At 40.0% G+C, this 27,323-nt stretch overlaps 3 protein-coding genes across 9 annotated transcripts in view; 2 read left to right on the forward strand and 1 right to left on the reverse strand.

Moving 5' to 3' along the window:
- The first annotated feature begins 99 nt into the window (after positions 1–99).
- phf13 (PHD finger protein 13) lies at positions 100–6,191 on the forward strand. The gene is made up of 5 exons (XM_067503273.1): positions 100–551; positions 1,484–1,585; positions 3,176–3,355; positions 3,444–3,867; positions 3,964–6,191. The coding sequence occupies exons 1-5, from the start codon at positions 507–509 to the stop codon at positions 4,194–4,196; spliced, it is 984 nt and encodes a 327-aa protein (XP_067359374.1). The 5' UTR covers positions 100–506; the 3' UTR covers positions 4,197–6,191.
- Positions 6,192–6,283: 92 nt separating this feature from the next.
- dnajc11b (DnaJ (Hsp40) homolog, subfamily C, member 11b) lies at positions 6,284–15,077 on the reverse strand. 3 transcript variants are annotated; one of them, XR_010914366.1, is made up of 16 exons: positions 14,904–15,077; positions 14,049–14,178; positions 13,844–13,926; positions 13,660–13,761; positions 13,326–13,454; positions 13,055–13,177; positions 12,813–12,886; positions 12,507–12,696; positions 12,250–12,335; positions 11,540–11,656; positions 11,278–11,433; positions 10,810–10,879; positions 10,591–10,648; positions 9,834–9,976; positions 9,619–9,744; positions 6,284–9,510 (listed from the first exon to the last, which is right to left on the reverse strand). XR_010914366.1 is itself a non-coding variant. In XM_067503263.1 (16 exons), the coding sequence occupies exons 1-16, from the start codon at positions 14,976–14,978 to the stop codon at positions 9,491–9,493; spliced, it is 1,686 nt and encodes a 561-aa protein (XP_067359364.1). In that variant the 5' UTR covers positions 14,979–15,072; the 3' UTR covers positions 6,284–9,490. The 3 variants fall into 3 exon arrangements, 2 of the variants coding, with proteins under 2 accessions (XP_067359364.1, XP_067359365.1); XM_067503263.1 differs by having other exon boundaries at positions 9,619–9,748; positions 14,904–15,072; XM_067503264.1 differs by having other exon boundaries at positions 9,619–9,748; positions 13,853–13,926; positions 14,904–15,068.
- Positions 15,056–27,323, forward strand: part of LOC137126998 (calmodulin-binding transcription activator 1-like) — a 54,578-nt gene continuing 42,310 nt past the window's right edge. For 4 of the 5 annotated variants that reach the window (XM_067503246.1, XM_067503244.1, XM_067503247.1 and 1 more), the window contains exons 1-3: positions 17,910–18,062; positions 20,017–20,112; positions 24,464–24,567. In XM_067503246.1, the coding sequence (XP_067359347.1) occupies positions 18,038–18,062; positions 20,017–20,112; positions 24,464–24,567 (225 nt within the window). In that variant the 5' untranslated portion in view covers positions 17,910–18,037. Of the gene's footprint in view, positions 15,149–17,909; positions 18,063–20,016; positions 20,113–24,463; positions 24,568–27,323 lie in introns of those variants that run through there. The other variant, XM_067503248.1, reaches the window with a different exon arrangement.

Consider the following 27,323-nt stretch of genomic DNA (forward strand, 5'->3'; position numbering starts at 1 on the left):
TTATTTAGTTGTTTCTTTTTTTGGTCATTTATATAAAAACTACAAACCAAAAGGTGGCGGTAGTGCACCCTTTGGTTCACTAGCATCGACACAACCCAAAAAGAAGAAGGAGAAGAAGAAGGGCAGGTAGCTGGTGACAGCCGAAGTGCTCCGCTAACCCAGCAGCAGTCAGCAAACTGATTCTACGAAGACATCACCGGACAGCTCGATGAAAACACAGCAGTTTTCTTTATCAAACTTCAGGGTTCATGGGAGAGCCGTTTTACAACTTTAGGTGGTTAACTACTTAGTTGTTGCGTGATCGAATCCCAGCGATTGGTGTTATCGCTGGAACCGATGGCGAACTGAATGAACACTGTTGCTTCGAGTTTTAGCATAACGTTAGGTACCTGCCAAGCAAAGGCTAGAGAATTTCAGTGTTTACGGTCACGTCGAGCAGCCCAGTTGCTCTAGCCTGTCACATTCTCGACAAACCAAAACGCCAGGTGGACGCATACTAAGGAAGGATGGGTGACATAAACCCATCGACATCCAATGCATTTCAGTCAGAGGTAAGTGTTTAATGTAAGTCTATCAGTTTTGCAGTGGGTAGTTCGCGGTTATGATTATCGTTTGCAAACTTGCCCTAGGTTGTTACCACACGGCATAGCAGCTGGTGGTTAGTTAGCATTAGCGTGCTGTGCTAATGTTGACATAATATTAGCTAGTGGGGCTGAATCTATCGTTGGACAAGTTACACACGCCAAGAACTCAGGTCCAACTTCCAGTACTTAACATTGTGAGAACGAGTCACTAACATTAGCTCCGGTGGGACTTTGTAAGACCGATGTCGGTAAAGCTAGCGTTAGCTTAACGTTTTACCGAAAAGAAAACATTCCATCATCATTGCTGAGCGTGCTAACATTAACGTTGGCTAACTACCGTTAAGCATTACATTAATGTCACCTGCTTTCATTGTCATAACTTGGCCAACCCTGATGTTTTTTATAACTTTCTGCGTCTCTTTGGTAGTTTTCATTACGAAATAATTTAACGTTACTCCTTCGTAGCTTGGTTGACCACCATAACTCCAGTGACACTAGTTAGCCAGAAGCTAGCGACCTACCGCTAGCTTTAGTTAACTTATTTGCTGTCAAGCTAACGTTTCTGTTACCGTTGACGCAACCTACCCGACCTAGCTAACATTGGCTATCGTTGTTAGTTGGTTAATCGTTGGGGGTTGGTCGGAACATTCACAGTCACGATGCAAGATCACAGAGAACTATCCCCGTGAAGTCGATAAACTTAAGTCCGTGTTTGACAACATGTTATTTCTTAGTTTCCTGCAGTTTTGCTACGTTGCATCGAGCCAACGCTGAGTAGCAGCTCGCAGCCACACTCCGAATAATGGTTGTGAGGCGATACGCTCTGGTCGATGTCAACGCCATGTCAGGATGTGTAGGTTTGATGCAGCTAATGTTTCTATGTCGTGGCTGTGTTTCAGGGCTTCAGTCCGCCTTACAGGAGGAAGAGGACAGTAGAGGATTTTAACAAGTTTTGCACTTTTGTCTTGGCCTATGCCGGTTACATACCGTACCCTCAGGAGGTGAGTACATTGGGCGACTGCATCTCTTATTGTACCGGTGCGTTAGGCTAATAAGAACTCTCTTTATGTTTTCACATGTAATTAAACACGGAATAATACACATACTATGGAACTGTAAACTGTAAAAATCAATATATTAGATTCAGTGAAATCAAGATGTTTGCAGTAAAGGAATGCAGCTCATAAATAGCTCAATAACATGACAACAATTGTAAAATGACTGAATTAAATAAACAAATAATAAAATACAAGTAGAAGCAGATATTTACTGACTATCATTGACCAGAGTATTGAATAGTCTTGACTTTGTGATGGTGAAAGTTATTGTGTAAAAATGTGTGGTGAAACAAAGTGTTTAGTTTTTTTTTTACCTAAGAATGAAATTTGTTTACTCCGGAACTTAGACATAGTTTTATGCTCACCAAGTTGCATCAGCTGTCCATATAGTATGTCTTTTCTGGCTTTAACTGTTAATTGTAGTTTCAGCACGCCTTTCATTAATTACCCTGAGCTTTTTTTTTTTTCAAATAAAACAGAAGTTAATTTACACTGCAAAAAAGCTTTTTTGTATTCTAAATTTTAATTACAACGTCCTATCTATGTTAGTGCCTGTTTTTTATGTTATGGACAAAAAATATTTTAGGAAAATCAGGGTGTTTAAAAACATGCACTTACACATTAACACAATCCTATCAAGAGACGCTGTTATTATCATGTTGAATCCACTCTTTCATTACAACCACCCTTTTTTCTCCCCAAAACCTCAACAGATTTGAGGCAAGAATGTTCTGGTAAAACTGTCCCACCCTTGATAGCTTTATCAAAATTTCTTTTACTCTCTAGTTTTGCCAAACAAAACTTTTTTTTTTGTGAAACCAAAACAGGCAACAAAGGGTAACATATTTTTTCACTAGTGCAATTTCCTTTGTGAGAACAGATGGTGGACAGATTTCTTCACCTTTTTCACCATCAGCAGCGGGGGTTTCTACATTATGGCTCATCTTGCTCTAACCTCATTTTAATTTTCTGACCCCTCTGCCTATGCACATGAAGTGGTGGAAGAGTATCTTGTCATTTGTTAATTAATGATGATGGCTCTTGTGCTCCAGATCTCCCTGCTAAGGCAAATGCACCATATCTGTTGTTATTTCGAACAGAGAGCTCATATAGGTCTTTGCTAAAATTAAAAAAGTAATATAAATAGAGCAACCTAACATTCATGACACTACTTTACAATTACTTTGCCAGTCTCATAATAATAATCGTTGGTGTATTTTTATACAAGGGGAATTTCAGACACTTTGTAAAGCTCCCTGAGGAGAGTGACACTTATACAATTGATATATACCAATAGGAATAATAGGTAGCCACATCTTCCTACTTGGTAGTCCCATATTACCAGCACATAGACCTCTAAACTACTACTTGTTTCAATGGGAGCTTACTGATGGATAATCAGTAATATTATAGAATATTGTTATGTGTTTGTTGAGTGGATCAATATTTGCAAAGAATTGTCAGACAGACTTTGACTGTTAATCACCAGCTTCTGATATGAGTGTGACCCTTACTCTTCATTTATTGTCACAGGACTCTCCACTGCGCAGTAGTTCCAGCCCTCCCAATAGTACAGGCAGCACAGCTGACAGTGATGCATGGACCCCGGGACCTCCAACCTCCTGCACTCAGCGTCCTCCCAAAGTCCCTCAGGACAGGGCCAGGAAACGTCCACAGCCAGGAACCACACTATCCAGTCACACCAAAAAAGATGTGAGTTGAACTGATGTAACATCAGTAAACTTATGTTTACCTTCAACTGGTGTAGCGTACAAGTTTACTTTTTCTTTCTCTTCTGCAGCACACAATCACCACCCTGCATCCAGATGACCGCAGGAAAGCTGAGAAGCTGAAGAAGAAGAAGAGAAGGAAGGAGCGAGAGCATCAGGCTGGTGGGGATAGTGTGGGTCAGCAGTCCAGTTCAGCAGTCCCAGAGCTACAAGGCTACCCTCTTTCCTTTGGTGGTCGAATGATTAAAGAAGAGCCTGAAGATGATATCACCATTCCCCTCCACCCCCAGCGTCTACCCACCCCACCTCCATGCAAGGAGGAGCCTAAAGAGGAGCATCGACACTGGGATGGTCGTGACTTGGAAGAGGGGGTTGTAAAGGTACAGAAAGTAGAGGGCTTTTCAGGAAGCAGAACGGTGTTCCGCCAGGGGAAACAAGTGGTGTTCCGAGACGAAGATGGTTCAGGAGAGGACGAGGACATCATGGTGGACTCGGGTAGGATCTTGTATTATATTGTATTGCAAATATTGCAGTATTACAAGTTTGACAGTGTTATCAAACCTTTCTGGGTATTGTCTCTCGTCTTTTAAGATGATGACTCGTGGGACCTTGTGACATGTTTCTGCATGAAGCCTTTTGCGGGCCGGGCCATGATAGAGTGCAACAAGTGTCACACCTGGATTCATCTGTCGTGCGCTAAAATCCGCAAAAGCCACGTGCCAGAGACATATGTGTGCCAGAGCTGCCGAGAGACACACGGAACTCCAGATACCCGCCGTTCACACCGCTCACGTGTAGGCCCACGCAAACATCTGTTGGACTGACCCCAGGCCACACTATGAACTCTGACACCTTCCTCTCTTGCCTTCCCCTCCACCTGTTGCACTGACCCTTCCTCACATTCAGGTCTTGCACCCTTCAGAGTCTGTCGTGTGTGGTCGGCCATGAATCCACATTTTCTATAAACACTTTGGTGGACCTATTCCATGCCCTTATCCCATTTGAAAACCGTTTGAGATCTATTTTAGACTTACTAAGGTTTGTTTCTGCTTCCCTACAGACTCTGTGCGTAAAGCAATCACTGAATGGATGTCTGTCTGTAAATGACGTTAGCATAGCAGCAAACCGCTACTGTTGGGACATGGTGTCTTGTGAACACTGGAAACATTTGAACTGCCATAAAGAGAGAATACCCTCACAACTGCCACTCACTTTGGTGCATGCTGGGATTTGTGGGAGAGATGGTTTGCACTTGTACTCAGATACTTGTTTTTTCCTTAAAAAAAATCCATCTGACCTTTCTTTCATAGGCACAGTTATGTTTTTTTGATTAAACTGGACTTCATTCTAAGATGCCTCTATTAATATTACATAATTAACCATTTAACATGAGAAAACAAGTCAAGCCTTGTGTTAATAGCTTCAGATGGTGCTATAGTATTAAGCTAAGGTATAATCCATTAGAACAAAGATGTGGAATAAGGGGTTAGAATCTGCATCTGCTTCATGTTTGTTGTTCTGTTTTGTTATTTAAAACCTTGTGAAAGAATATCATTGAGGCTTTAAGCTTGTACAACTGATTTAAGTGCTTGGTTCTCTCCGCTTTTACTACCCAAGCTGTCTTCCAGCCATGGTTACTTCTCTGAATCAAGATGTTACTTAGCCACACATGGAGCATTCACACGCTATGTTCCTTGTAATTGTTTTAAACAGTGTTCCTGTGTCAGCAGAATTTCTCTCACAACAAAGAATTTATTTTACATCTAAAAAAGCTAAATGACAATATTTAGATAAAATTACAGTTTTCCGTAAAGGTGTTTTATGTTTCCTCTGGTCAGCTTGATTTTGCTCCATTTCATGACAGCGACTGACAGTTGTATTGCTCAAAAATACTTTTATTTACAAACTGTTATTTAATTTTTGTTAGTTTTCATCTGTTTAATGCTAAATATAGAGTGTCCAGAGACAAATATATTTATCGAAGGGAAATCCTACGGCCGTCCTTCTCAAATATCTACAGAATAAAATGCTTTGTTGACTGGAATAGTGTTGTTACGAGAGATCCTCTCAAGGATCCAGTTGAAATTTATGCATGGATGACATTATGTAAGGGTGTTTGCAATGCATGTGCTGCTAGGAGTTGTCTCAATTGAGCTCCAGAGTCTGTAGTTATGTTAAGATTGAGAAATGGATATCTGCAAAGTACCATGGGCAGATTCGGGTTGTTTGTCTCTGAAGAGTTCGATCAGAAAAACAGATCTCAGAAGTTTATCACTTTTCACAAACCTCTTCACTGCAGCATACAGTTACATCATATGCAACAGGCCTAATAGAAAAATGTGTTTTTTTATAATACATTTTTTTCCTCTCAAATTCCTGCAATTAGGATGAAAGATTTTAAGCTTTGTTATTCATGTGCCATCTGCTGTTGAGCCTGTCTGTGTAGGCTACATATTGTTTGTGATTAAATAAAAGCCATACTGTGACAGATATCCAGAACCTTGGGTATTAGTCCAAGATGAAGTTTTACAATGCAGAATCAATGACTCAACCAGAGAACAATTAACAAACACAAGGAACATTTGCAGTTTCTCAGGACATTCACGTCTTGAAGAGACCCTTAAGACACCTTTAGAAACAAATTCCTTATGTTTGTCTGCGTCTGAAAGACATCAGTGTAATTAATGTTAACAATGCTCATTACGATAAAGCTATTCTGATCCTGGGTTGTCCTGTCTCCTTATTGAGAACGCGTTGTCTGTACTGTGGCGCAAACTTGTTTCTGTGAAACTACTGTAAATAAAGAATTATCATTTTAACTTTGCAGCATTTTGTCTTACACCATCACACAGCATTCTCACCATTCAAACAATGCTCACCTTAAACAAAGCTCTTGAAATCAAACACTGCATCTGATTTGGTTATATTTATTGCAGTCTCAACAGGACAGGGAAGACAGGCTCGTAAACCATACAGAACACTTACAAGTAGAATTGGGCCAGTTTGAATAGAGGTGTGGAATGTAACAACAGGGAGAAGTCTTTCTTCTGGCCTCATGGTGGCAATAGAGCAGAGGTGACCAACTGACCTGTTGGAACAACTAAAAGAAGAGTCAAACTACAAATTAAGTGGCTGCTGTAATGGTGACTCCAATCAAAGGGACTGATTTTGGATTTCACTGGTGAGATGGTCAGAGATGGATGTACCTCCAAGCAAAATCAGAATCAAAAGAGAAGAAACCATACAGTGTTAAACCTGTATTTTTTCAGGTGCATTCTGTGCAGGGAAGTGTACAGCAACTATTAGAGGCTTCGGTATCACTTTCGTGACAACAACTGTAGTGTCAATGTTTTGCTTTAAATAGTTATCGTTATGTGCAGAATATTACTTTAGTATTCAATAAAGAACCATTTGTATCCTACAGTGGTGTTTTTAGCATTCCCCAAAGAAAAATAAATACATTATCAACATTTGTCCTTCCCTCTATTCACAGTATAAATAACTACTGACAAAAACAATGGATCAGTAAAATCATTAAAATGTATTTACATGAGCACTTTTTATATGAAACATATTGGGACATCTGTGCTACAGCTATAACCTATATTTAAAAACAAAGGGCATCATAGAATATTAGATCCTAACCTCATGTAAGTATAGAGCTTCACCTAAATGGCAGGCATAATAAAATTTTTCACATTTTATACATTACTTTGTATAATACGTTGCATGGCATTTAAGAATAATTAAGTTCTGCATTTTTGAATAAAAGGGACAGACAAAATTATCTGATTAACACATACAGCAAATTCATTTTACATGGTTTCACAAATTTGACCAAATTGAAAACATAAATATGCCATCATTCATAAAAAGTGTTTTGATGTGCCTTGTGTCTATGGTAAGCCCATTTAACATTTACCATATTTATTGAAAACTGTAATTTAAGATATCTGCAACTACATTTTAACAAGTCAGAATTTTAATTAAAGGTATCTGTAAATCCATTTTGACTAATCAGAATGTTCTATTTACTTAAATGGGAAAACAAATTTAAGATATCTACAATTCCATTCTGACTATCTGTAACGTGAATTCCAGATATCTTTAATTGCATCATGACAAGTCAAAATTTAAATTAGAGATAAGATATATTTAATTTATGACATATCTTTAATTAATGACATTTTGAATAGTCATAATTCCAATTGAAGATATCTTTTATTATTTTTTTGGGTGTCTCAAACTAAGATATTACTAGTCAAAATTCAAAAAAAGATATATTTAATTACAGTTTTAACTAGTCAAATCTGTATTGAAGAAGTTTTAAATGTATGTACAACCTATTCAAAATTCGAAACATTTTAACATAAAACGTAAAAAAGTAATTGCATTTTAGATATCTCAATGGCATTTTATATATTTAAAAGTACAATTTGACTAGTTAAAATTCTAATTTGATCAGTGGGCTGTTTTAGAACATTAGATTACATTAGACATTAGAACATTAGATTTCTGCAATATATTTCCGACTAGTCAAAACTGAAATGTAAGCTATCTATAATTACTTTTTGACTAGTGATAATTTCATTTTCAGATATCCATAATTTAATTTTGAATCTTAATATCTTAGTCTGGGACATCCAAAAAGATAATAAAGATATCTTTTATTGGTCAAAATGTCATTAAAGATATCTGTCATTTAAATGTTGACTAGTCATAATGTAATTAAAGATATCTGGAATTCACATAACGGATAGTCAGAATTGAATTGTTGGTTTGAATTTGTTTTCACATTCAAATCAATGGAGCATTCAGACTAGCCAAGATTTAATTACAGATATCCTTAATTAAATTCTTACTAGTTAAAATGTAGTTGCAGATTGTATTTGGAATTCTAACTAATTGAAAAGTAATTGTAGATATCTTAAATGGTTATTCTTACTATTCAGAATGCAGTTATCTGTATTATAAATTTGACTAGCCACACTGTAATTTGAACAAGTCAAAATGCAGTTCTTGATATCTGAAATGTAATTATGGATATTTAACTGAAAACTGTTAAATGTTAAAGCGACCATATGTGTCTGCCCCAGTAACAAGTTATTGTCTGTGCAGTGTTTGTTGCAGAAAGCACGGATCTACACCCTCTATTGGTCAAATCCCAACCAGAAAAAATATTCTTCGTTTTTCTATTAAAGAAAACTTCAAATATGTTGTGGCTGCAACAGCACCAAGATAATCGATAAACACTGAGGCAAATCCAATCCAAGTGGAATTTCTGCCCTTAAACTGCTGTCTAGACTGAAATATCCATAAAGAGAATGTATTTCTGTCTCTCTCCTTGGTTGAATCATTACGATCAGAGGGCATAGCTTATTCCCTCCCCAACTCTGTGTCTCATCCCTCAGAGCACCAGTTTGCACCTGCTGAGTGGCACCCCAATGAGCAGCATGTGTCATCTTCATGAATAAATGAGGATCATACATTGTCAGTAGGTAAACAAAAACATGAGTTACACAATCAGTACTGGCCAGGCTCAGGTCACTGAGACATGATCCTGCATAGTATTACAACATTTACAGGAGTTTTTGAAATGACTAGTATAACATTATTAGATTCAAAACTACCATTTTGACACACATAGCACAAAGACTACAATGATATGGAGTAGAAATTACATTTGTGTACAGTAACAAATGTCAAGAAACAGATTTAAATTAATCTGTACATGTCTAACTCGTGATGGGAGTGGTCTCCACATTGACCATGATTCTTTGTAGTGTATATATCAAACTACGTTCAGGGCCAGTGGCTGATCTCCTGTAGCAGGCATTTATGCAGCACTGTCAAGTAAACCCAACTAGAAACCCAAAGGGTAAACCCTTGTAGAAACTCTGAGCTGACTTCTGTACTCTGCTGAACCTGGGAGACCGCTCACAGGACAGGGAGGAGAGGAGGAAGTTGATAAACAGATTCACAAATACCATGGCGATAAGGATGAGAGGAGAAAAACTGACTTATTTCGGATGTATCCCCTCCACTCACAGGTTTTTCTGTTTGCACAAGGTCTGTTTTATCTGCATTTGCCCTCTGGTGCTCCAACAGTGGTGAGCTCCTAGGACTCAATTCTGTGAGCTGAAAAGACAACAAATATATATAATGTGAACAAGGATTCATGCATGTACTGTAGCCTTTGTTAAGTTGCAGCTACATAATGCTTTGGGGAAATGGCTGCACACTAACATTGCTTGGGTATCCGTAGAGCCTCAGTGTCTGCAGAGATGACTTGGTGCATCACACCTCTAAACTGGTACAGTAATTTAAGACTCTTCTCCTCTCCCACACAAGGGTCATAGAAGCCCGGCAAACCTGTCTGCACAAAGAGAAACCATTTGTCTGCATACCTGTAGATTTAAAGGTGCACGATTACAATGACACTGACATGTAAATGCACACACTTTAGAGGCCTCTGTAAGGATGAGTTTAGAGTCTTTGACCAGGCATTGCAGAGGCACAGTGACATCGATGACTTTGGCTTTCTCCTGCTTCTGGCTGGTGTCCGACACAAACTTCCCATACCAGGCATTCAGGATGATCAGACCTAGTAGTACATGTTAAAGACATTTTATGACTCTCAGTTCGCAATGCATTGTATTTTTAAAAAAACTGAAAAAACAGAAAACCAGGCAAAAAAACTGATTGATTATTAGTATGTGCATACATCCTACAGCTGTCCAAACACAAAATCTATGTCAAGCTGTGCCACTGTTTTTTGCTAGTATGCTAGTTGGATAACATGATCAAATTTCTACCTTGACTCTGTGGACATAGAAACTAGAGTGCAAGTGCAGTGAACACACCCAGAGATGAACTGCTGAAAACAAGGTTTTGAGTGCGCGCGCTGGTTTTCTTTGCAGATTCCTATGCATGGCCTATGCAAACATTGTAGCAGGGAGATTGGTAATATTATCAATATTATCATCACTTGCTCCTCAGCAGCATAGTCTGGAAGTCAGAAAAGATTCTGGTCCTACAGTACATTATGCTGGTGACAGCGACCACAAGAAATGCATTTGAATTACGCATTTGGATTTGGAGTTTTGACTCTCTGTAAACTAAAAAGGTTTTCAGGTTCTCACTCTGGTATATATATATATATGTGTGTGTGTGCGCGTGTGTGTGTGCGTGTGTGTGTGTTTGTGTGTATAACCTCACCCATCTTGGATTCTTCGGCTTCTATGATTCTCCTCACAGACTCCTGCATCAGCAGAACCTGCAGGGGAGCCAAGGGAGAAGAGGAGGAGGGGTGAAGGAGAGAGAAATAGAATAGGATAGGAGAGGAGAGAGGTTTTGAGAGCTGGACTTAGAAACAATGATCAATGATCTCCCACACACAATGAATAACTGTGTTTGGATAGGATTGTGAGTGCTCACAGCAGACTCTGCCTCCTGCTTCTTCTTGGCAATGTCTGTGGCAGAGCTCTTCCTCTGCAGCTCCAACTCTCTGAGAGGCACAGAGACAGACAAAAGCAGACGTCAACAATCACCCGCTGGGATTTGCCGTGGAGGCTTACTCTGATGACAGTGTAAGTGTGAAAGAAATCCCACTAGTATTAGCAACACCCTTAACTGAAATACTCCATTTCTGCCCAAATCACGAATGTGTAGTTGAAGTAAGTGGAAATTTCCAGATGAAACTATTCATTTATGTACACATTTTTTCATAAGAAAACCAGAAGGAGAACTTGGTAATCCTTAGTAATTGGTTAGGAAAGAACTATTCACTATTGTATTGACTCTTTACCATTCATGATGCTTTATTATAATTCAGCAACACCAAGTGAGCACCAAGATTTTCTACTACCAAGACACCGTAAGATGCAAATTAACAAATGTACTGACTGCTCTTTCTGTGCTTGTGTATATGGGATGATGATCAGTCTGTGGATGGCCAGGTAGACCAGTAGAGGTCCAACAGTGGCATAGAAAACAGCACTGGGCAGCAGCTGATCTGTCAGGTGGATTGGAAAAAGGTATGTTTGACTGGCACGTGCCAACCTGGATGGTAACACAAGCATAAGCATACAAAGGTGTTAGATGCTCATGTGTTGGGATATAAAAGACCGGAAATAGAGTGACATCATATTTTTATGGTGGCCAGTACTTGATCTTGACTGTGACTCCCTGTGGGACGCCGATGCTGACAGTGGCTGACAGGACACTGTGTCGGCTTATCTTCCTCTCTGCTCCATATTCTACTACAGTGCCAAACCAGCCTGTCCTGCAAAAGTACAGAGATATTCAGAGGAATGCTAGGCAACTTCTAGAGACTATAACACTAGGCAGAATGCACAGAGTAGCCTACATAGCCAAAAAAACCATAATAAATATTTTTGGAATAAATGTGTGTGACTATTGTTATTTTTTAAAACTTTTTATAAATACTAATACTTTTTATTAACCTAATTTAACATGTTACACATATGTTTATCCCCTTCATATATTTTAATGCTGATATATCCTTTTGTCTTTATTTAAAAAAATATATGTTTACCTAAAAATATACTCTAAATAGTAATTTGCAAGGCATAGAATGAAATGGTTAAAATAACGTGTTCAAGATGTAAGTTTCAAAACAGAATCAACAGAGCAGACACACTAGATTTTGTTTTTTTTTCTACATATATAGGAACGTTGGCATTGTTTAAATGTGGACACTTATTATATCAAGTTAAGTTACAACCTAAAATAGAAAAAAGTGTTGACACTGAATGCAATCCACAAAATATATGTTTTTTTTTTGCATTTGCCTTATAGGGAATAAACTGAATAAAGTGTAAAGTGCTTAAAAGGGTCGTCTGTAGACAGACATACTTGACAGAGCCTTTAACTTTAGTCTGGTCTTCATCCTGGAACTTGTACTGGTAGGTCATCATCAGGTAGGAGTGAGGCACACCTAGCTGTAATTTAAGTGGTTAGGAACCCACAAGAGTATTGATCTAAAAGAATTATATAATAAGAACAGAATTATATTTAAAGAGGAAAAATACAAAATCACAAAAATCCTGAAATAATGTAGCTTTGCAAATGCCTGCCTGTGTATTGGTGCCAATGGTCATGTTTGCATGTACCTGCAAAGCTAAAGTAAAGTGGCTGCTCTTTGTATCCCTGACCAAGCTGGTGGTCATGGCGCTGTTGGGCCCCCAGCGCCACTGAAGGTAACCCATAGTGTTCTGGTCCAGGTGGCGTGCCGTCATCATTGAACAGCTTGGTCTCAAACCTCTAGGAGAGAACTGCAAACCACACTGGGCTGTCAAAAAACTGGAAAGACAGGACAGGGAAGAGATAAAAAGATTATGTTTAAGAAAAGGAGAATATTTTCCATATGTTAATACAGTGTGTATCCTTGTTTCTTGTATCATACAGCCTCGCCTTACCACCGCGGAGTGAGATTGCGAAACACTTTTAACCCAGTGAGGGGTCCCAGTATATCTCCTGCACCAAATTCCACCTGTAGATACAAATGCAGAAAACGATAATTACAGAAGGAATGTGCAACCTAGCATCAAACACACAGCATATTTAAAAAAATAACTCTCTCGTAAAAATGACTTTATATATTGTAACTATGTTTTGATACCTTACAATTTCTTTGTAGTTTGTGTGCGTGTGTGAGTACCTCTCCCCAGCCCTTGGCTGACGTAACCCTTCGTACAGTCATGTTTATGTTGCCGCCTCCATTTCCATTGTGAGTAGAGAGCGAACCAGACAGCATAGCTGTGTCAGAGTTTGTCAGAGGAGCCTGAGAAAAAGACAGCAAAGTCGTGTCTGATGGAACAGAAAACATTACATGATCTGGCACAGAAAAGAAGCTGTGTGGAAGGGAAATGTAAGTGTTAATGTAAGTAAGTAAATGTAAGTTAATGTAAATGTAATGTGAGTTGTTTTACTTCTATGGACTGGGAAATGTGCATCTTGTTGATTTCAATATGAGGAAAGCCTCCTCCTGGCATCTCTTCAAAGTCCTCATCATAGCGGTCAAACAGGTCTGTTGCATCTACTCCCACACTGATGGTGCCCTGAATAATGAAAGAGTGAAGGAAAGAAATTGACAATTAATTCAGAAAGAAGGAAACGGGCAAGGGACATAATAAAATGAATGAAACCATTCAGAGTCAAAACTGAGTTGTGATTGACTTAATAATATCTGCTTAAGAGTGTTGGTTTAAAGAAATAGAGTGAAAGTAGTGACAGTGAAGTAATATGCTGCAGTTATGAGAAAACCTTGGGGTTAGTTCTTTGGTGCAGCCTCCTCTCTTCTCGCTCTCTTTGCAACCTTTCGTACTCTTCTCGAATTTCTGCTGGAGTCCTCTTCTTCTCCACCACCTGCAGAGAAATCATTACAATAAAATACCGGTAAAGAAGATGTGGCAATGTTATATGTAAAAGTACAGGAATACATACATACAATACATACCTCCCAGCCTTCCACCTCCAGTCCTTCCTTCCCAAAGATGTCATAGATGGCTCTGGAGTGATCATCACTGAGCACTGAGATGACATGAGGGGAGTTACAGTACATTTAGATTAAATTTTTATGTTTTTGCCAGTCGTCATGCCCTAGTCTTTAAGAAACACACTAAAAATGTGTATATAATTACAAGGATTCTTACCTTCATATGCCTGGTGCACCTGGTTGAAAAGCTGTTCAGCTTGTCTTTTGAGCTCTGGATCTCGATGTTTGTCAGGATGGTAGAGCATGCACAGCCTCCGATAGGAAGCTTTCAATTCTTCCGATGTAGCCTATAAGGAGGGTGAGGACAGATTTCACTCCTGTATGAGGCTGAAACTAGCAATTATTTTGCTGATAAATTAATCTGCCAAATACTTCAGTGACTATTTTATTTATTTGGGGTTTGTAAAATAACAAAAAGAAAAGTAAGGCCTTTAAATTGTTTTGTTTTGTTTTTTTTGTCAAGGCACACTTCAGGTCAATTTACTATAGTATACTTAATTCGGGAAATCAAAACTGCCGTTATATTAAATACATATTTTGCAAGTTAGGATAATTTATTAAGATCTGACCATACCGTGATGCACTAAAGCGCACAATTTAAGAACAATGAACAACCACTACCGGCCTACTTACATTATTCAAATGATTAAAAAGGCGATAATACAATTCCTGATTGGTTAAGGTGTCAGTTTCACTACCTAACGCTATTAAGATAAATACCCAGGTAATATCCTTTTAGTGATGTCTGCACTAATGTTATATGTACCTAAATCACATTTAGTGCACAGTTTGCGTCATGTAAAGTACATGGTTAGACAGCCAGTTCGCCTCTGTTTGCAGCATCAACCGGTTCCCAACCACTGCGGAATATGGTAGTGATGGAAAAGACCGTTATTCAGTTGACGGATGATGCATCGACTATTTAGCACTTTAAGAATGAAGATCTACCCAGCAATCATAGAAAAAGTCGGTTATGTTTGAGCTCCACTGTAAAACACAGAATAATCCATACCTCTTTCCTGACGTTGAGTAGAGAGTAATAGTCCTGGTTGTTAAACTCAAAATCATCATCTAAGGACGCCGCCATGTTTGCGTTTAGGCGGCCCAATCCTCAGTGTTCTGGAAGCTGATTGGTCAGCTGTGAGAGAACCGGAAGTTGTTTGGTCTTCGTTCCCTGTCGTTTGGAGCTCAGCGCGAAAAAGAATTGCTAGCTATGTACAAGAAGTGACTGCGAGGACTGTTATGTCTTTTTAGAAGGTATTTGTTAGTGTGCAAATTCTGTCAAAGTGTTTTCCTTCCTTTTCAGTTAAGGCAGCTAGACTATCGTGCTGTCTAAAGCTGATAAATGTCCTTTAACATTACTGTTAATGTAAGCGATAGATCTAAGATGAGATTACTTTGAGGTATAATACAATCAGAAAAATGCAAAAAATCCAAGCTAAAGTTAAAGTTTCTCTTCCCTGTCTTTGTGTGTTTAAAGCGACCACGAACCAGATTACACTGCCAACATCTGCCACACTGCAAGGGTTTGGAACCCCCTCCTCCACCCAGCAGATGGAGTTAACTATAGGTTAGAACTAGCAGAGGTAGGCTAACTAGTTTGAGTTAGGGTAAGGCTGGCATGAGTGTGGGATCATCTAAGCTGATGCTGTGTTAGTTCACATTCCCTAATTAGTTGTCATGCTGTGATCCTGTGGCTTCTAAGGCGTCTGTTGGATGTCATGGTCTTTGGGCAGTCTCCTACTTACATTAACATTAAGTCGCTACACTGGATCTCTGTGGCAGATATCTGTACTTCATCTTTTCCTTGTCAAACAGAATTTTTCAGATATCCAAAATGGCCTCCTTCTATCTACAATTGTGATTTCAAATATCCACATTATTTGTACTTGGACAAATGACGTAACTTCTGCCATTCATGTGTATCACGCCATGCAGAAGAATATACTATAAGTATCTGCAATAATATTCTTACTAGGAAATTTCATTTTAGATATCAAAAATGGAAAAAATTCCCGACATCTATAATGTCATTGTGAATATTCAGAATGAATCTTAACAAGTAAAAACGTTAATACACAATACATATCAACAATTATTATTATGACTAGTCAAAATTTAATTTCAGATTTACAATGTTATTCTTCCTGGGACAAATTGCGTCACTCTTGCCATTCGTGTGTTGAGAGATTTCCTGTTCAAATATCTACAATTTAATTTTGGCTATCCAGAATGAATATTGTGGATATTTTGGAATTAAAAATTGAAAAGTCCTATTGAAGATATTTGCAATTCAATTGTCACTTTTTTCAGATATAGAGGTTTACGAAACTTACTTTTTAGCATTTTATGTTACTTTTTTCTTATATGCCACCATTTTGGCAAATACTCCACTGCCAGCTATAGCCCAGTTTGTTTTCTTCTTTTTTCTGTTCTTTCTTTCTTCCTTTCTCTCTCTTGCTCTCTTTTCAGATTAAGATTCAAATAAGATTTTAAACTAAACACAGTCTTCGGTGCAGGCTCCTCTCTTCTCGCTCTCTTTGCAGCCTTTTGTACTCTTCTCGAATTTCTCCTGGAGTCCTCTTCTTTAGTGTTTGTATTCTTACCTTTCCACATAAACTTGAATCCAGTGTAATGCATACAATGTGCAATACAAATACTGTTAAGTAGCTTAATGCATATAAAACGTGCGTATATGTGTTGAATGAACATTGTTTATACTTATTAGTCATTAAGAGTTTGGGCCAATAACTTGTGCATCAGGCTCCAGCTTTGTTGTTTATGACAATGTCTCATTTTGCACGTCACGTTTTTGCTTGCAGCATAATTACTTGTATCAAAACATCGACGTTGGCTATATCTCCCAATTATGTTCTCCATTGTCATTCATCCTGCTCGAACTGTTTAGATGCCAAGAAGCTTGTGTGCCAGTGCACTTGCTTGGTTACGCAAAGCATACGTAGCTGAGGTCGAACCATTAAAAACATCAGTTTTCCGTCAAGCGTGTCTACGGAGAAGATTGTCTCACAGTGTTTAATCGTTAAGGCGATATTCTGCCCCGAGGTACAGCGTGACAGTGTGGGACTGAAACAAGAACATAATGATCCCGGTTAAGCCACACTATTTAAAAGATATAGCCTAAAACGGTAGAATTATAAATACCCTGGCAGTGTTATATTGTGAAAGGCTCATTATAGACTTAACTTCATGGTCCTTTCCCGGTTATTATAGCAAGATGTGCTATAGCAATGATAACAATTTCTTGAGATAGGCCGAGATAGGCAACAAGAATGGTTAACGGAGTCACATTTTCCATTTTATTCTCTATAAGTTTTCACCCGATCATCATTTTAACCCAATAGCACGCCTTAAAGAAAGCAGGTAGTGAGTGCGCGCAGCCCTGTGTAGGCGCGTGTGGAGCTGTCCTTTCAGCACCGCGGGCTTCAGCACCACGGCGAATGACAGCACCCACCAGCCCACGCTCATCTGAAAAGTCTCTCTGAGGCAGTTCTTTTCATTGAAATTCAAGTGCGGCTTCATAATTTAATGCGAGACGAGACCTTACAACGTATTTTCTCAACAGTCCGCTGGGTTTGCATGTGCAGCATTGAGCGCGAGTGTGTATGTGTAATGTATACGTGTGTGTCTGCTTTGTGTGTGTGTGTGTGCGTGTGTGTGTGTGAGAGAGAGCGAGAGAAAGAGAAAGAGAAACGAGAGGGAGAAGATGATGATGAGCATGATGATGATGCTGTGGGAGGCTGTCAAGGTGTCCTCGAATACAGACGTCGTTCAGTGACGTGAGAGGAGAGAGAGGGGGTGGGGGTGGGGAGCGCAAGGAAGAGTGCGCGTGAACGGCAGGGGGCGGAGCCAACGGGAATAAACGGAGGGATGGAGAATTCCGCGAGTCACAATCACGGATCCCCGCTGCCACTCTTCAGCGTTTGGACCAATAGTGTCGGTGAACGCGGCAGGCTCGCCCCCCCCACCCCTTATTCTTAGCACCTCCCCCCTCCTTGAGCTGTCCTCTCTGTGCACGCGCAGAGAGGACAGCTCCCCTCCCCTCTCTAACACCACTAGGTCGAGTCGAGGAGGAGGAGGAGGAAGAGGAGGAGGAGGAGGAGGGATGAGGCGCGCGGCGGAGGGGAAATGGCTGCCGAAAACAAGCCGGAAGGTAAGGGATAAATAACGGTTTTTATTTGGGACGGCAGAGTCCCGCTATTTGGGGTTCGTTCGAGGCAACGAAGGGACAACATATAGAGGAGGAGAGAGGTAGCGGCAGGGCTTTCCCTTTCTGCTAGCCCGTCCCGAAAACACGGACGCTGGTGCTGAACCAGCGACTGTGTGGAAGCACGGTTAACCGACAGCAAATAAATAACGGAAGGAGAGTTGCCCTGTCGGTATGCTCTGAGTGAGTCGGGACAGGGTAGTTTTTCATCGCCCTATGCTCGGCAGCGTTTCGCTTGAGTAAATGGTTTATGAATGCTTTTTAAGCGTTTCGCATAAAGGGATGAGATGAGAGTGGTTCACGCTAAAGGAATTCAGATGCTCTCTGTGTGCGTGCGTGCGTGCGTGTGGTTTTATCTGTCTCTTTAAGCATAACATAGAAATTTGGGTATAGATTTCCTTTCCTGACAGGCACGCCACCCCCCTGCCAGTCCAGCTGTGCATTTATTTAGTCTTGAGGTTTGTGTGTGCGTGCGTGCATGTGTGTGTGTTTATGTTTGTGATCATTTGGTGCTGTGATCCTAGTTGTTGAGGCAGTGAAGGTGAGAATCTGGCTGCATTTTGTGTAGTGGGATGCAGTGTATGTGTGTTAGCTTTAATTCATAGAATCTAGTTTAAATGTATACTCCCTCAAATAAAACTCTTTGTTATTAAATTATTGTTATTAATTCGTTTATAAATTATTTAATGGATGACCAAAATTACCGTAGAAATATTATCCCAAGTAATTTCCCAATTAAACTTTTATTCCTTAGTGTGTTTAACATTTGTTTATAAAAATCCCCTGGTTGTTAGTTTACTCCCGAGTATCAATTTCTTGCCTCTTTAAAATACTGTTGATGTCACAGAGGGTTACGTGGGCTGACCAACACAACAGCTAAACACGTTGTTAAGGAGAAGACACACTCCCATAACAACTTAATACCTGTAATGACTTACAGAATTGAAAAATCTTCACCAGCAGTTTGATTATTATCCTAAGATTTTTTTTCCCCCTATTCTTATCAAAAATATATTGAAAATACAGGTGGAAGCCTTTAAGCCTTTCACCACTAGGGAGTGATGCCAAACCAAGATTTCTCTAAGGGGCAATTTGTGGAAAACTTGAACTACACAAGTAGTATCCTACATTTGTGAAATATCTTTTCAGCCATGCCGTACTTAAAGTTAAGCACACATTCATACATGCATGCCTAGGTAACCAGAGGCAAAAGGAAGACCGTGGGTAGAGTCCCATGAGTGAACAGTCTAGAACTGTAGATGAGACAGAAGGCCCGTGCACCAATTGGTAGGCAATGTACGACTTAAATATAAAATCATCCCCTGACCATACTATACTGTACCAGCACACATTCCCAGTATAAAGGGTTTTGTCCATTGCCCTCTCAGTGTTATGTCGTGAGACGTTCAAAAAATGCAAGATTCAGAATAGAAACTAAATTGTGACAATGTAACAGGAGACAGATAGCCATGCTTTCCGTTCTCCGGTAGGTTTGCATGGAACTGATGAACAGAGTACACCAGTGGGCATGAGAACAACATCCACCATATAGCCTGGAAGACCATGTCCCTCTGTGCTAGTTGGTCTACATTGTATCATAGCAACAGTGGTCAGGGAAACAGAAATGATGAGAGAGAAAAGAAACTAAAGCTAGGTACAAGTTAGTCACACACAGAGGCAGTGTATCTACTGTGGCCAATCAATCAGGGGACAATGGATGCAAGTTAGTGGATCAGAAAATGGATCAGCCCACATGCATATCACTTGGAGTTTTGTTTCTGGCCTTTATTGGAGGGAGAATGAGTTGAGGTGTGTGACTGCCAAGGAAACTAAAGTCTGGAGCATTTACTAAGTATGTCTATGTCTTTGTCTCCTACTTGCTCTTTTACTGTCTTTGTAGGACTGAAGAAGATACGAAATCCAGAGCGAATGGTCAGAATTGCCGTTGGTTACACAGGACATACCCCTCCCAAGAGTGACGACACTGACACCAACAGTAAGAGACAAACAAACACTCTTCACACTGTTAGCGTGTGCATGCAAGGGTGTTTAAGTGCCACGCGCACATTTGTCTGTAGCACTGGGTGACTCTGGGAGCAAGTATAAAAGCCTTCTGGCAGAATGATGTGATGCGGGGACTAAGGTCTCTCATCTGCTCTGTAGCAGATCACACTTACACATACACGCACACACACAAAACAAACACACACTATCACTGTGTGCCTCTGCTGAGACGTCATTCCAATTCAGCTCTGTTGCACATCATGTTTATTCATGTATGCCAGTACAGTATCAGTGGCACACGCACACACACACACCCACACACACACTCTGCTGCACATAGCCATAGAGAAGGCAGAGCTTACTTTGGCTATCAGTACTTTATTGTCATACCTAATCTGTACACATGGCATTATGTATCTATAATCCTCAATGGGCCTGGTTAAACTAGCAGTGAGATGGAGTGTGTAATCTAAGGTCGCTGCATGGTTGTGGATGTACGTGAGTGTGTACTGGGCCTGTGTGTGATTGCTATAGTGTGCTACAGGAACAATAAAGACAACGATTGCTCTGATTGGTAATTGATTCCAAAGGATATGCTACAGATGTGGCAAGTTTAGGAAGTGAATGTCTGATGTATGTATAAAAGCAGTCCCACCCCCAACCCCCACCAACACACACTTCCATTCTTTTTACATTTCAAAAGGAGCAGATGGCTTCATACCTGCAGCAGACCCTCTTATTTTTTTAAGAGGGATGCAAGACAGTTAGACTGTCACAAAATAGCAAGTATGGAATTAAGGGAAAAACAATAGAAGAGAATAGAACTGAGAGTTCTGTTTGGGATGGCTCTTTAATATGAGCTGAGACTTCCTGAGCCTATCCTTGTCTCCTATCTGTTCCTACGTCCCAGCTGGAGGATTACTGGAGGAAAAGTTTATCAGCAGAATGATAAAATTAGCATGCATGCCCATCTCTCTATCACCCCCCCCCCACACACACACACACACACACACATATACACCCACTCTGCTTCTTTCTCTCGTCTCACCCTCCCTCTCCCTGCACTTTTTCTCATCCCATGCTATGCTCCCCCTTTCTCCTCCCTGCCCTCCCAGCCTCCTCTTTCCATCCCACCCTCCTCCCCTCCATTCCCTCTATGTATCTGCTGTGCAATGAGCCTTTCTTTCTGTCACATTAATTTCATCCTGAAAAGGGGGAAAATGTGAAAATTTCCCCTGATACCTCCTAATATCAGTAGGGGGAGAGTTAAGAGTTGCATTTGGAGCATTTTTCTCTCTCCTTACTGGGGAGAGTTTTATAATTAACTGACAGCCATCTCACAAGGGCATTGGCTTGTTTCTGTGTTAAATATGGAGATGACAGTTTTATGAGGTAAAATATTCATCAGTCGGAGGCTGTTCTTCTGTGTGATTCCAGTCTAAATTATGGCATTTGATAGGCTACCAAAGCAATGTTTCACTTTGTTCGAACATTTTCACTTTTTACCACGCATACCTCTATATGACTTAATGAGCCATCAGTTTCACATTAGCATTCAAGCTTTGTCACTTTTTTAGACTCTCTTTTTCTAGATTAGCAATTGAGTGAGTGATCTATGTACAGCCAGAATTTGTGGCTTGGTGCTGAGGGACTTGCATGAAGTGATGCAGGTAGTGAAGCAGTTTTATTATTTCAAATACAAATATAAATGGGAGAAGCACTGAATTTACATATTTAAATTTATTTTCAACATGTCCCTGGATGATTTATTTTCAAGTTACCCCTAAGTTTTTGCCCCACGTCAAACCAAAGTACAGCACCACTGAGAATCATTTGGAATAGATGGAAAAGACAATCGCGACAGTACCAAGGCTGATTTATTTATTTTTTTATAAAATGATACATTTTCTGGTTTATGATTGTTAGAAATACAAGACAGAACTGTTTGGGTTGTAAAAGCTCTTCAGCATTTACCAAATCTGCAAAGTTGGTCTTCCATTCCTCATCAGCAGAGAGCGAAAGTGTGACGATAGTTTAAGATGATGGTTGTGTCCATGAAGGTGTGCTTTGAGAGAGATTTCGGCACCAAGGTCACTGGAAAAAGACGCCGCTCTGGGACAAATACTGTGATGTGTGTTCTTTGATCGATAGGCACTGTGTGTGTATGTGTGTCTGTTTGCAAGTAAGTGTCTGTGTGTGCGTGTGCGCAGGTCTTTGTGTTTGTGCCTACACATGTGCAGCAGGCTTGTTTGATGTGGTGGTTCTGGTACATTTCAAAGGCGAGGCTCTGATGAGAATTCTTCAGAACAGTAAGGGGAGGGGGGGGTTATAGCCAAGAGGGGTGTGGTTTAAACGCTGATTGGCATTCATAGCAGAGAGGCTGGAGTGCTGCTAAAAAAGAAATTAGGCTTTAACTAAGCTGCACCATTCAGCTGTTTAACTAAGCTGCTGCACTGTTCAGCTGTTTGAAATTCTGTCTTCTCAGGCCTTCTGTTAATAAATGCATAATTGATTAGGGGGAGCATACGTGCCTGAACACACTTACTAGTGACACAAACACACACTTCCTCACCCACCTACATGAGCACTCACACATAGACCCAATTTGTGTCCTGCTACAGTTCTTTTCTCTTAGTGTGTCTTTGAGTTACCTTGTTCTAGCTCTTGTCCTTGCAGAATTCCTACTTTCTGATTCTCTCCCCCTCTCTAAGTTTATTTTTTCTTCATTAACTGTCTCTCTCACCCAGACCCTCCCACCCCACCTATCTCTCTTTTTTCTCTTGCTCTCCTCTGCCCTCAGGTAGAGTATAATTCCTATCTTCCCAGGGGAGTTATGAATGAACGCCGTCTACTCAAATGCTTATCAGTAACCTTTGAGTGCTTGCTCTCTTTGACTTCTGAGTGGCACACCCATTGGGCACGCACTCATAAACAGGCATATGCACACATACACTCACGAAAGATCAATCTTTGTGTGGCTGCCCTGTGTTGGTGAAGTGGTATTTTCCTGAGGTCTAGTGGGATTTGTTTTCCTCACCTGCACATATTTGATATTTTGGTGATTCTCTTTAGACTGCAATAGAAAGAGGGGAACAGTATGGGCAGTGTTATGCTTCATGCAGTTACATGGGCATTACCTTTTAGCCATATAAATTCCTAATTGGATTAATTGATAATAAAGAAAATCTCAACAATCACCAGAATTTATTCTTAAGGGCAATGATGCCACAGAGGTCAAAATTAACATGTATTTCATGTATTTAACAGGTGGATAATTATCATTCTAAATAAAATGGAACGTTTACCTCTTTTCAGAAACATGATTTAGACTTCAAATTTATCATCACCTCTCTGTAGCAGCAATTGCGCTAGTAGGGAGTCTTTACTTCCTTACAGAACTGTCCATATAACACTTTGGGGACAGCATTGCTTTAAAGCAAAATAAAAAGGGGGTAAAAGGGGATAAAAGATGCCCATGTGATTTGCAATAATGGTACCCAGCCTCAAATGTACTGATAATGTATGATAATGGATTCTCCTTAATCCAAATCTGTTGTTGCACAGTAGATGTGCTGTGCACCTCTACCTGCTGTCCAAAAATACGTGCACTGCCACTCCTTCTGTGCACTGCATACTTCACTGCTGTTTACACCCTGTACCTTGGCTAACAACCTTGCCTGTCTACATCTATGTGAATCACCCATAAAGGAATAATATATAACAAGATTTACTTATGTACATAAAGATGACATAGAAATGTCAAACATTAGTGAGTGTGCAATTTAAAGCCAAATCATTTACTGTATTTTCAGTACATTTCTGTATAAGGTTATGTTTTCTCTATTTTTCTCACTTTACAACCTTGTTTTTAAATAGCATATTTGTTGTCAAGTTGGTGTTTTCATAGTTTGCTTTGTTTATTTGCTTGAATTTTGTGGCAGTACACTGAGCTGTCAGGGCCACAGTATCAGCCTGACATCTCTTTTATTGCTATGCCACTATTCTCTGCGGTATTTAAAAAAAAATCAGAATTCCCACTAATTTATTTAAGATCAAGTACTGGATGTACCAAAATTAATTAAATCTCATGTCCTTCGTAAGCCTAAACAAATCTGTTTTAAAATTCACTTACTTAAGGTCACATCAAGTCTTTTAAAATGCTACACAATAAAAGTTTGTTTTGATTTTTTTAAGCCAAATCCCAGAGAAGTTGGGTGTTTAGTATTTTGCTCTCACAGTGTCTCCGTGTCTGATGAGACATTTCTCTCCTCTTCCTACTCACCCCTCATTTACCTTCCTTTATCTTCACCCCCTCTCCTCCTACATTTTCCCTTCTGCTCCAGATGAGCCAGGCCAGTTGAAGATCTACCTTCCTAAGAAGCTGCTGGAGTGTCTACCAAAATGTTCCTCTCTGCCCAAGGAGCGCCATCGCTGGAACACCAACGAGGTGAGAATGAGAGAATGAGAATGAGAGACGAGGTGAAAATGAGAGAAAAATATCCATGACAGGGAGATGAACTCAGTGTTTTCTGCTGGTGACTCATTTCTGGTTAATGTCACATTGAGAGATGAAGAGGAGGTAAACAAACACAATGGCAGCGTTTCATTATGGGACCCTAAAACTGTGACACTAGGAAATAAAAAAACCTGTGCTCCCAGCCAAAATCCCATTGGCTGTACATTTCAATTGCGTTGTTGCTGTCTACTTTTCTTTGTAATCTAAACAACTCTGGGCTCCTGGGTTTAACACTATAGGGCTTAGAAGCTAAGCAACAAAAAATGAGACTACTGATTGAATGTTTCCACTGCCGTGTGTTGCTGGGTTCAAAAAACCATGGTCAGTAGGATAAAAATTGTTATATCTGAACTTAAAATTGTTGCTATGCAACTATGTGTGGCACATTTCTGTTCATAGTTGCTTTTTTCTGCTCTGTGTTATGTGTGAAAATGATGCTCTACTTACAGTGTGTAATGTTGTCCTCCAAAACAAAAACAGAGAAAAAAATGAAAAGCTGTCTGCAACAACAAAAGCAGTGACCGTGCACCCATAGGATTTGATCATAAAATTTACTTGAGGGCTGGTTTGCAAATTATTCAATGTTAACAGCATTTAGTGTGCCCTGACTGATAAAGGATTCACACAAAACATGGCTACTACTCATTAATATAGGGCTGAGGTTGCCCTCCCCTGGGCCAAAATTAACATCATATTTCCAAGCATGAACAATGCATAACTTAAATACTGCTGCTGGCTAAGTGGTACAATGTTAAACTGGGCCAAAATAGGTTGGGACAACTCTATATTCAGGGCCAAAGATAACCCTGAGCTAAACATTTTAGGTGTGAAAAGGTTTTTTAGAGTTACATGTTGTTCCAGGTTTAAGCTGTTAGCTTAGGGAAGTGTTTGATGGGTGGAAATGGATGCAGGCGTTTGTCATCAATAGCTCTTATTTATGCATTGCTCTCCGGCTCTCCATTGGTGGTTTGCTCCATCCATTGTGATGTGGTTGGCCTCTGCTGAGACATTTTCTCCATGTGCAGGCGGTGCACTCCATTATAGATGTGTGTTTGTGTGTTTGTGTTATTGATTACCAAGTCTAACATTATTATGCAATGCAAAGCTGATTTGGCCTGTGGTTTTTCTCTGAGGAAAGTCATTACATTTTTCATGCAATCCATCTCAATGAAGGTTATACTGGGTGTTAAGCACAGTGCCTACCGAACAGTGTGCTCAAATGAATATGGTGTATGTGTGAGTGTGCACGTGTGTGCATATGTGGTTCATAACAACATGGCCACTGCTGGTTAGGAACATATCAAGCTAACCAAGAGCAACTGTGCACCAAGTAAAGGAACTTGGCCAGAGCACCTTGTTGCTGTCGTGTCTCCTACCGTTCCTTATTTTCTGAATCAGTCTCCTTTCCATCTTACCATCTAGTCCTCTCCATCTTTATTGTTGAAGCCCCTCCACTATTTCCCTTTCCATGGTGCTCTCTCTTTCTGATGAGGAGGCACAGTCTCAGTTCAGCGGGAGGTTGGGTGTCCCTCAGTGGATTCTCTCAAAGCTCCTCTTCCACCCAGGCATAAAGTTTCCTGCATACTTAAACACTCCATTGTGTCTGCTGATCCTCTTGCTCAGTGCTTTCATAAGGGGAGCTGTGGGGATGCTTGCTGTGCATCTAGTGCATGTATGTATTTCAGTCCTTGTATGTGTTTCTATTAATGCTTTTGAGTGTGCCTGTTAAGAATATGCAGAGCGCCATAATATTGCAGATTAAGTTGCTGCACCTGAGAAAAATGAATAATTTATTTATCTATCGATATTGCAGAGATTGCAAAAAAGTATATTGAAAATTGAAATCATCATCTGTCATTAAATTGTGCACAAATTAGGTTTGTACATTCACCATAAGTTGTTCTGTATCACAATTTTATAATAGGGATTTTCAGACCAATCATCTATCAACTGTCAAGTCAGCTGTCAAATTTGAAGCTTTCAGTTTCATTATTCAGTTTCTTCCCCTGACTGTGTGTATGTGTTTGTGTTTCTTATCGTAAAATATAATACTGTTCTGGTCTAGATGTTGCCCATAAAATGTGGTGATGCGTTATTGGCAAATGGTGTGTTGAAAATGCCCAGTAGTAGCCTAATAATTATTCGGTGTGTACATTGGTGTGTCAGTGTTTGGGTGTGCATGTGTGCTTGTTTGGTTTCTATTCGTCTCGTCAAGAATCAAGAACGAGCTTTGTGTTTCCCTTTCCTCACTGTTGAGCCTTGAGGGGTTAAGATTTGGCTTTAGGGTTAGGGTTAAAATTGAGTTTAGAGTTAGGCTAAGAGGCTAATGAAGGAGAATAGAAATCTGCGTCTGTCTTTATGTTTGTGTTTGTGTGTGTGTCTGTGGGAGAGAGAGAGAGAGAGAGAGAGAGAATGAAGAGGATAGTGTATTAGATAAAATGATCTGTGCAAGGATGAGTGTGTGTTCATGCATATGTTTATTTTCTTGCACATGTACATGATTGCATATGATCCTCTGTTCACCGATTTGTCATGCATGCCTCTCCACAACACTTTGGCCACCCATGAGCATCAAGTTGTGACCCTATACACTTTTACTCCATCCATTTCTCCTCCTCTCTGTCCTTTCCCCTCTTCCTTCCCATCCCTCTCTTTTTCCTCCCTCTCTCTCTCTTTTGTGTATCTAG

This window comes from Channa argus, chromosome 5 (genome assembly GCF_033026475.1).
Source record: "Channa argus isolate prfri chromosome 5, Channa argus male v1.0, whole genome shotgun sequence".
Lineage (NCBI taxonomy): Eukaryota > Metazoa > Chordata > Actinopteri > Anabantiformes > Channidae > Channa > Channa argus.

Bases quoted from the DNA above. Each gene is read 5' to 3' on its own strand.
- phf13 (XM_067503273.1), top strand. From the start codon at position 507: ATGGGTGACATAAACCCATCGACATCCAATGCATTTCAGTCAGAG. The intron at 1,586-3,175 runs GTGAGTACATTG...TTATTGTCACAG, and splicing joins ACATACCGTACCCTCAGGAG to GACTCTCCACTGCGCAGTAG. The intron at 3,356-3,443 runs GTGAGTTGAACT...TCTCTTCTGCAG, and splicing joins CCAGTCACACCAAAAAAGAT to CACACAATCACCACCCTGCA.
- dnajc11b (XM_067503263.1), bottom strand. From the start codon at position 14,978: ATGGCGGCGTCCTTAGATGATGATTTTGAGTTTAACAACCAGGACTAT. The intron at 13,178-13,325 runs GTAAAACAACTC...TCTTTTTCTCAG, and splicing joins ACATTTCCCAGTCCATAGAA to GCTCCTCTGACAAACTCTGA. The intron at 9,511-9,618 runs GTTAGTGTGCAG...TTGTCTTTTCAG, and splicing joins TCTACGGATACCCAAGCAAT to CTCACAGAATTGAGTCCTAG.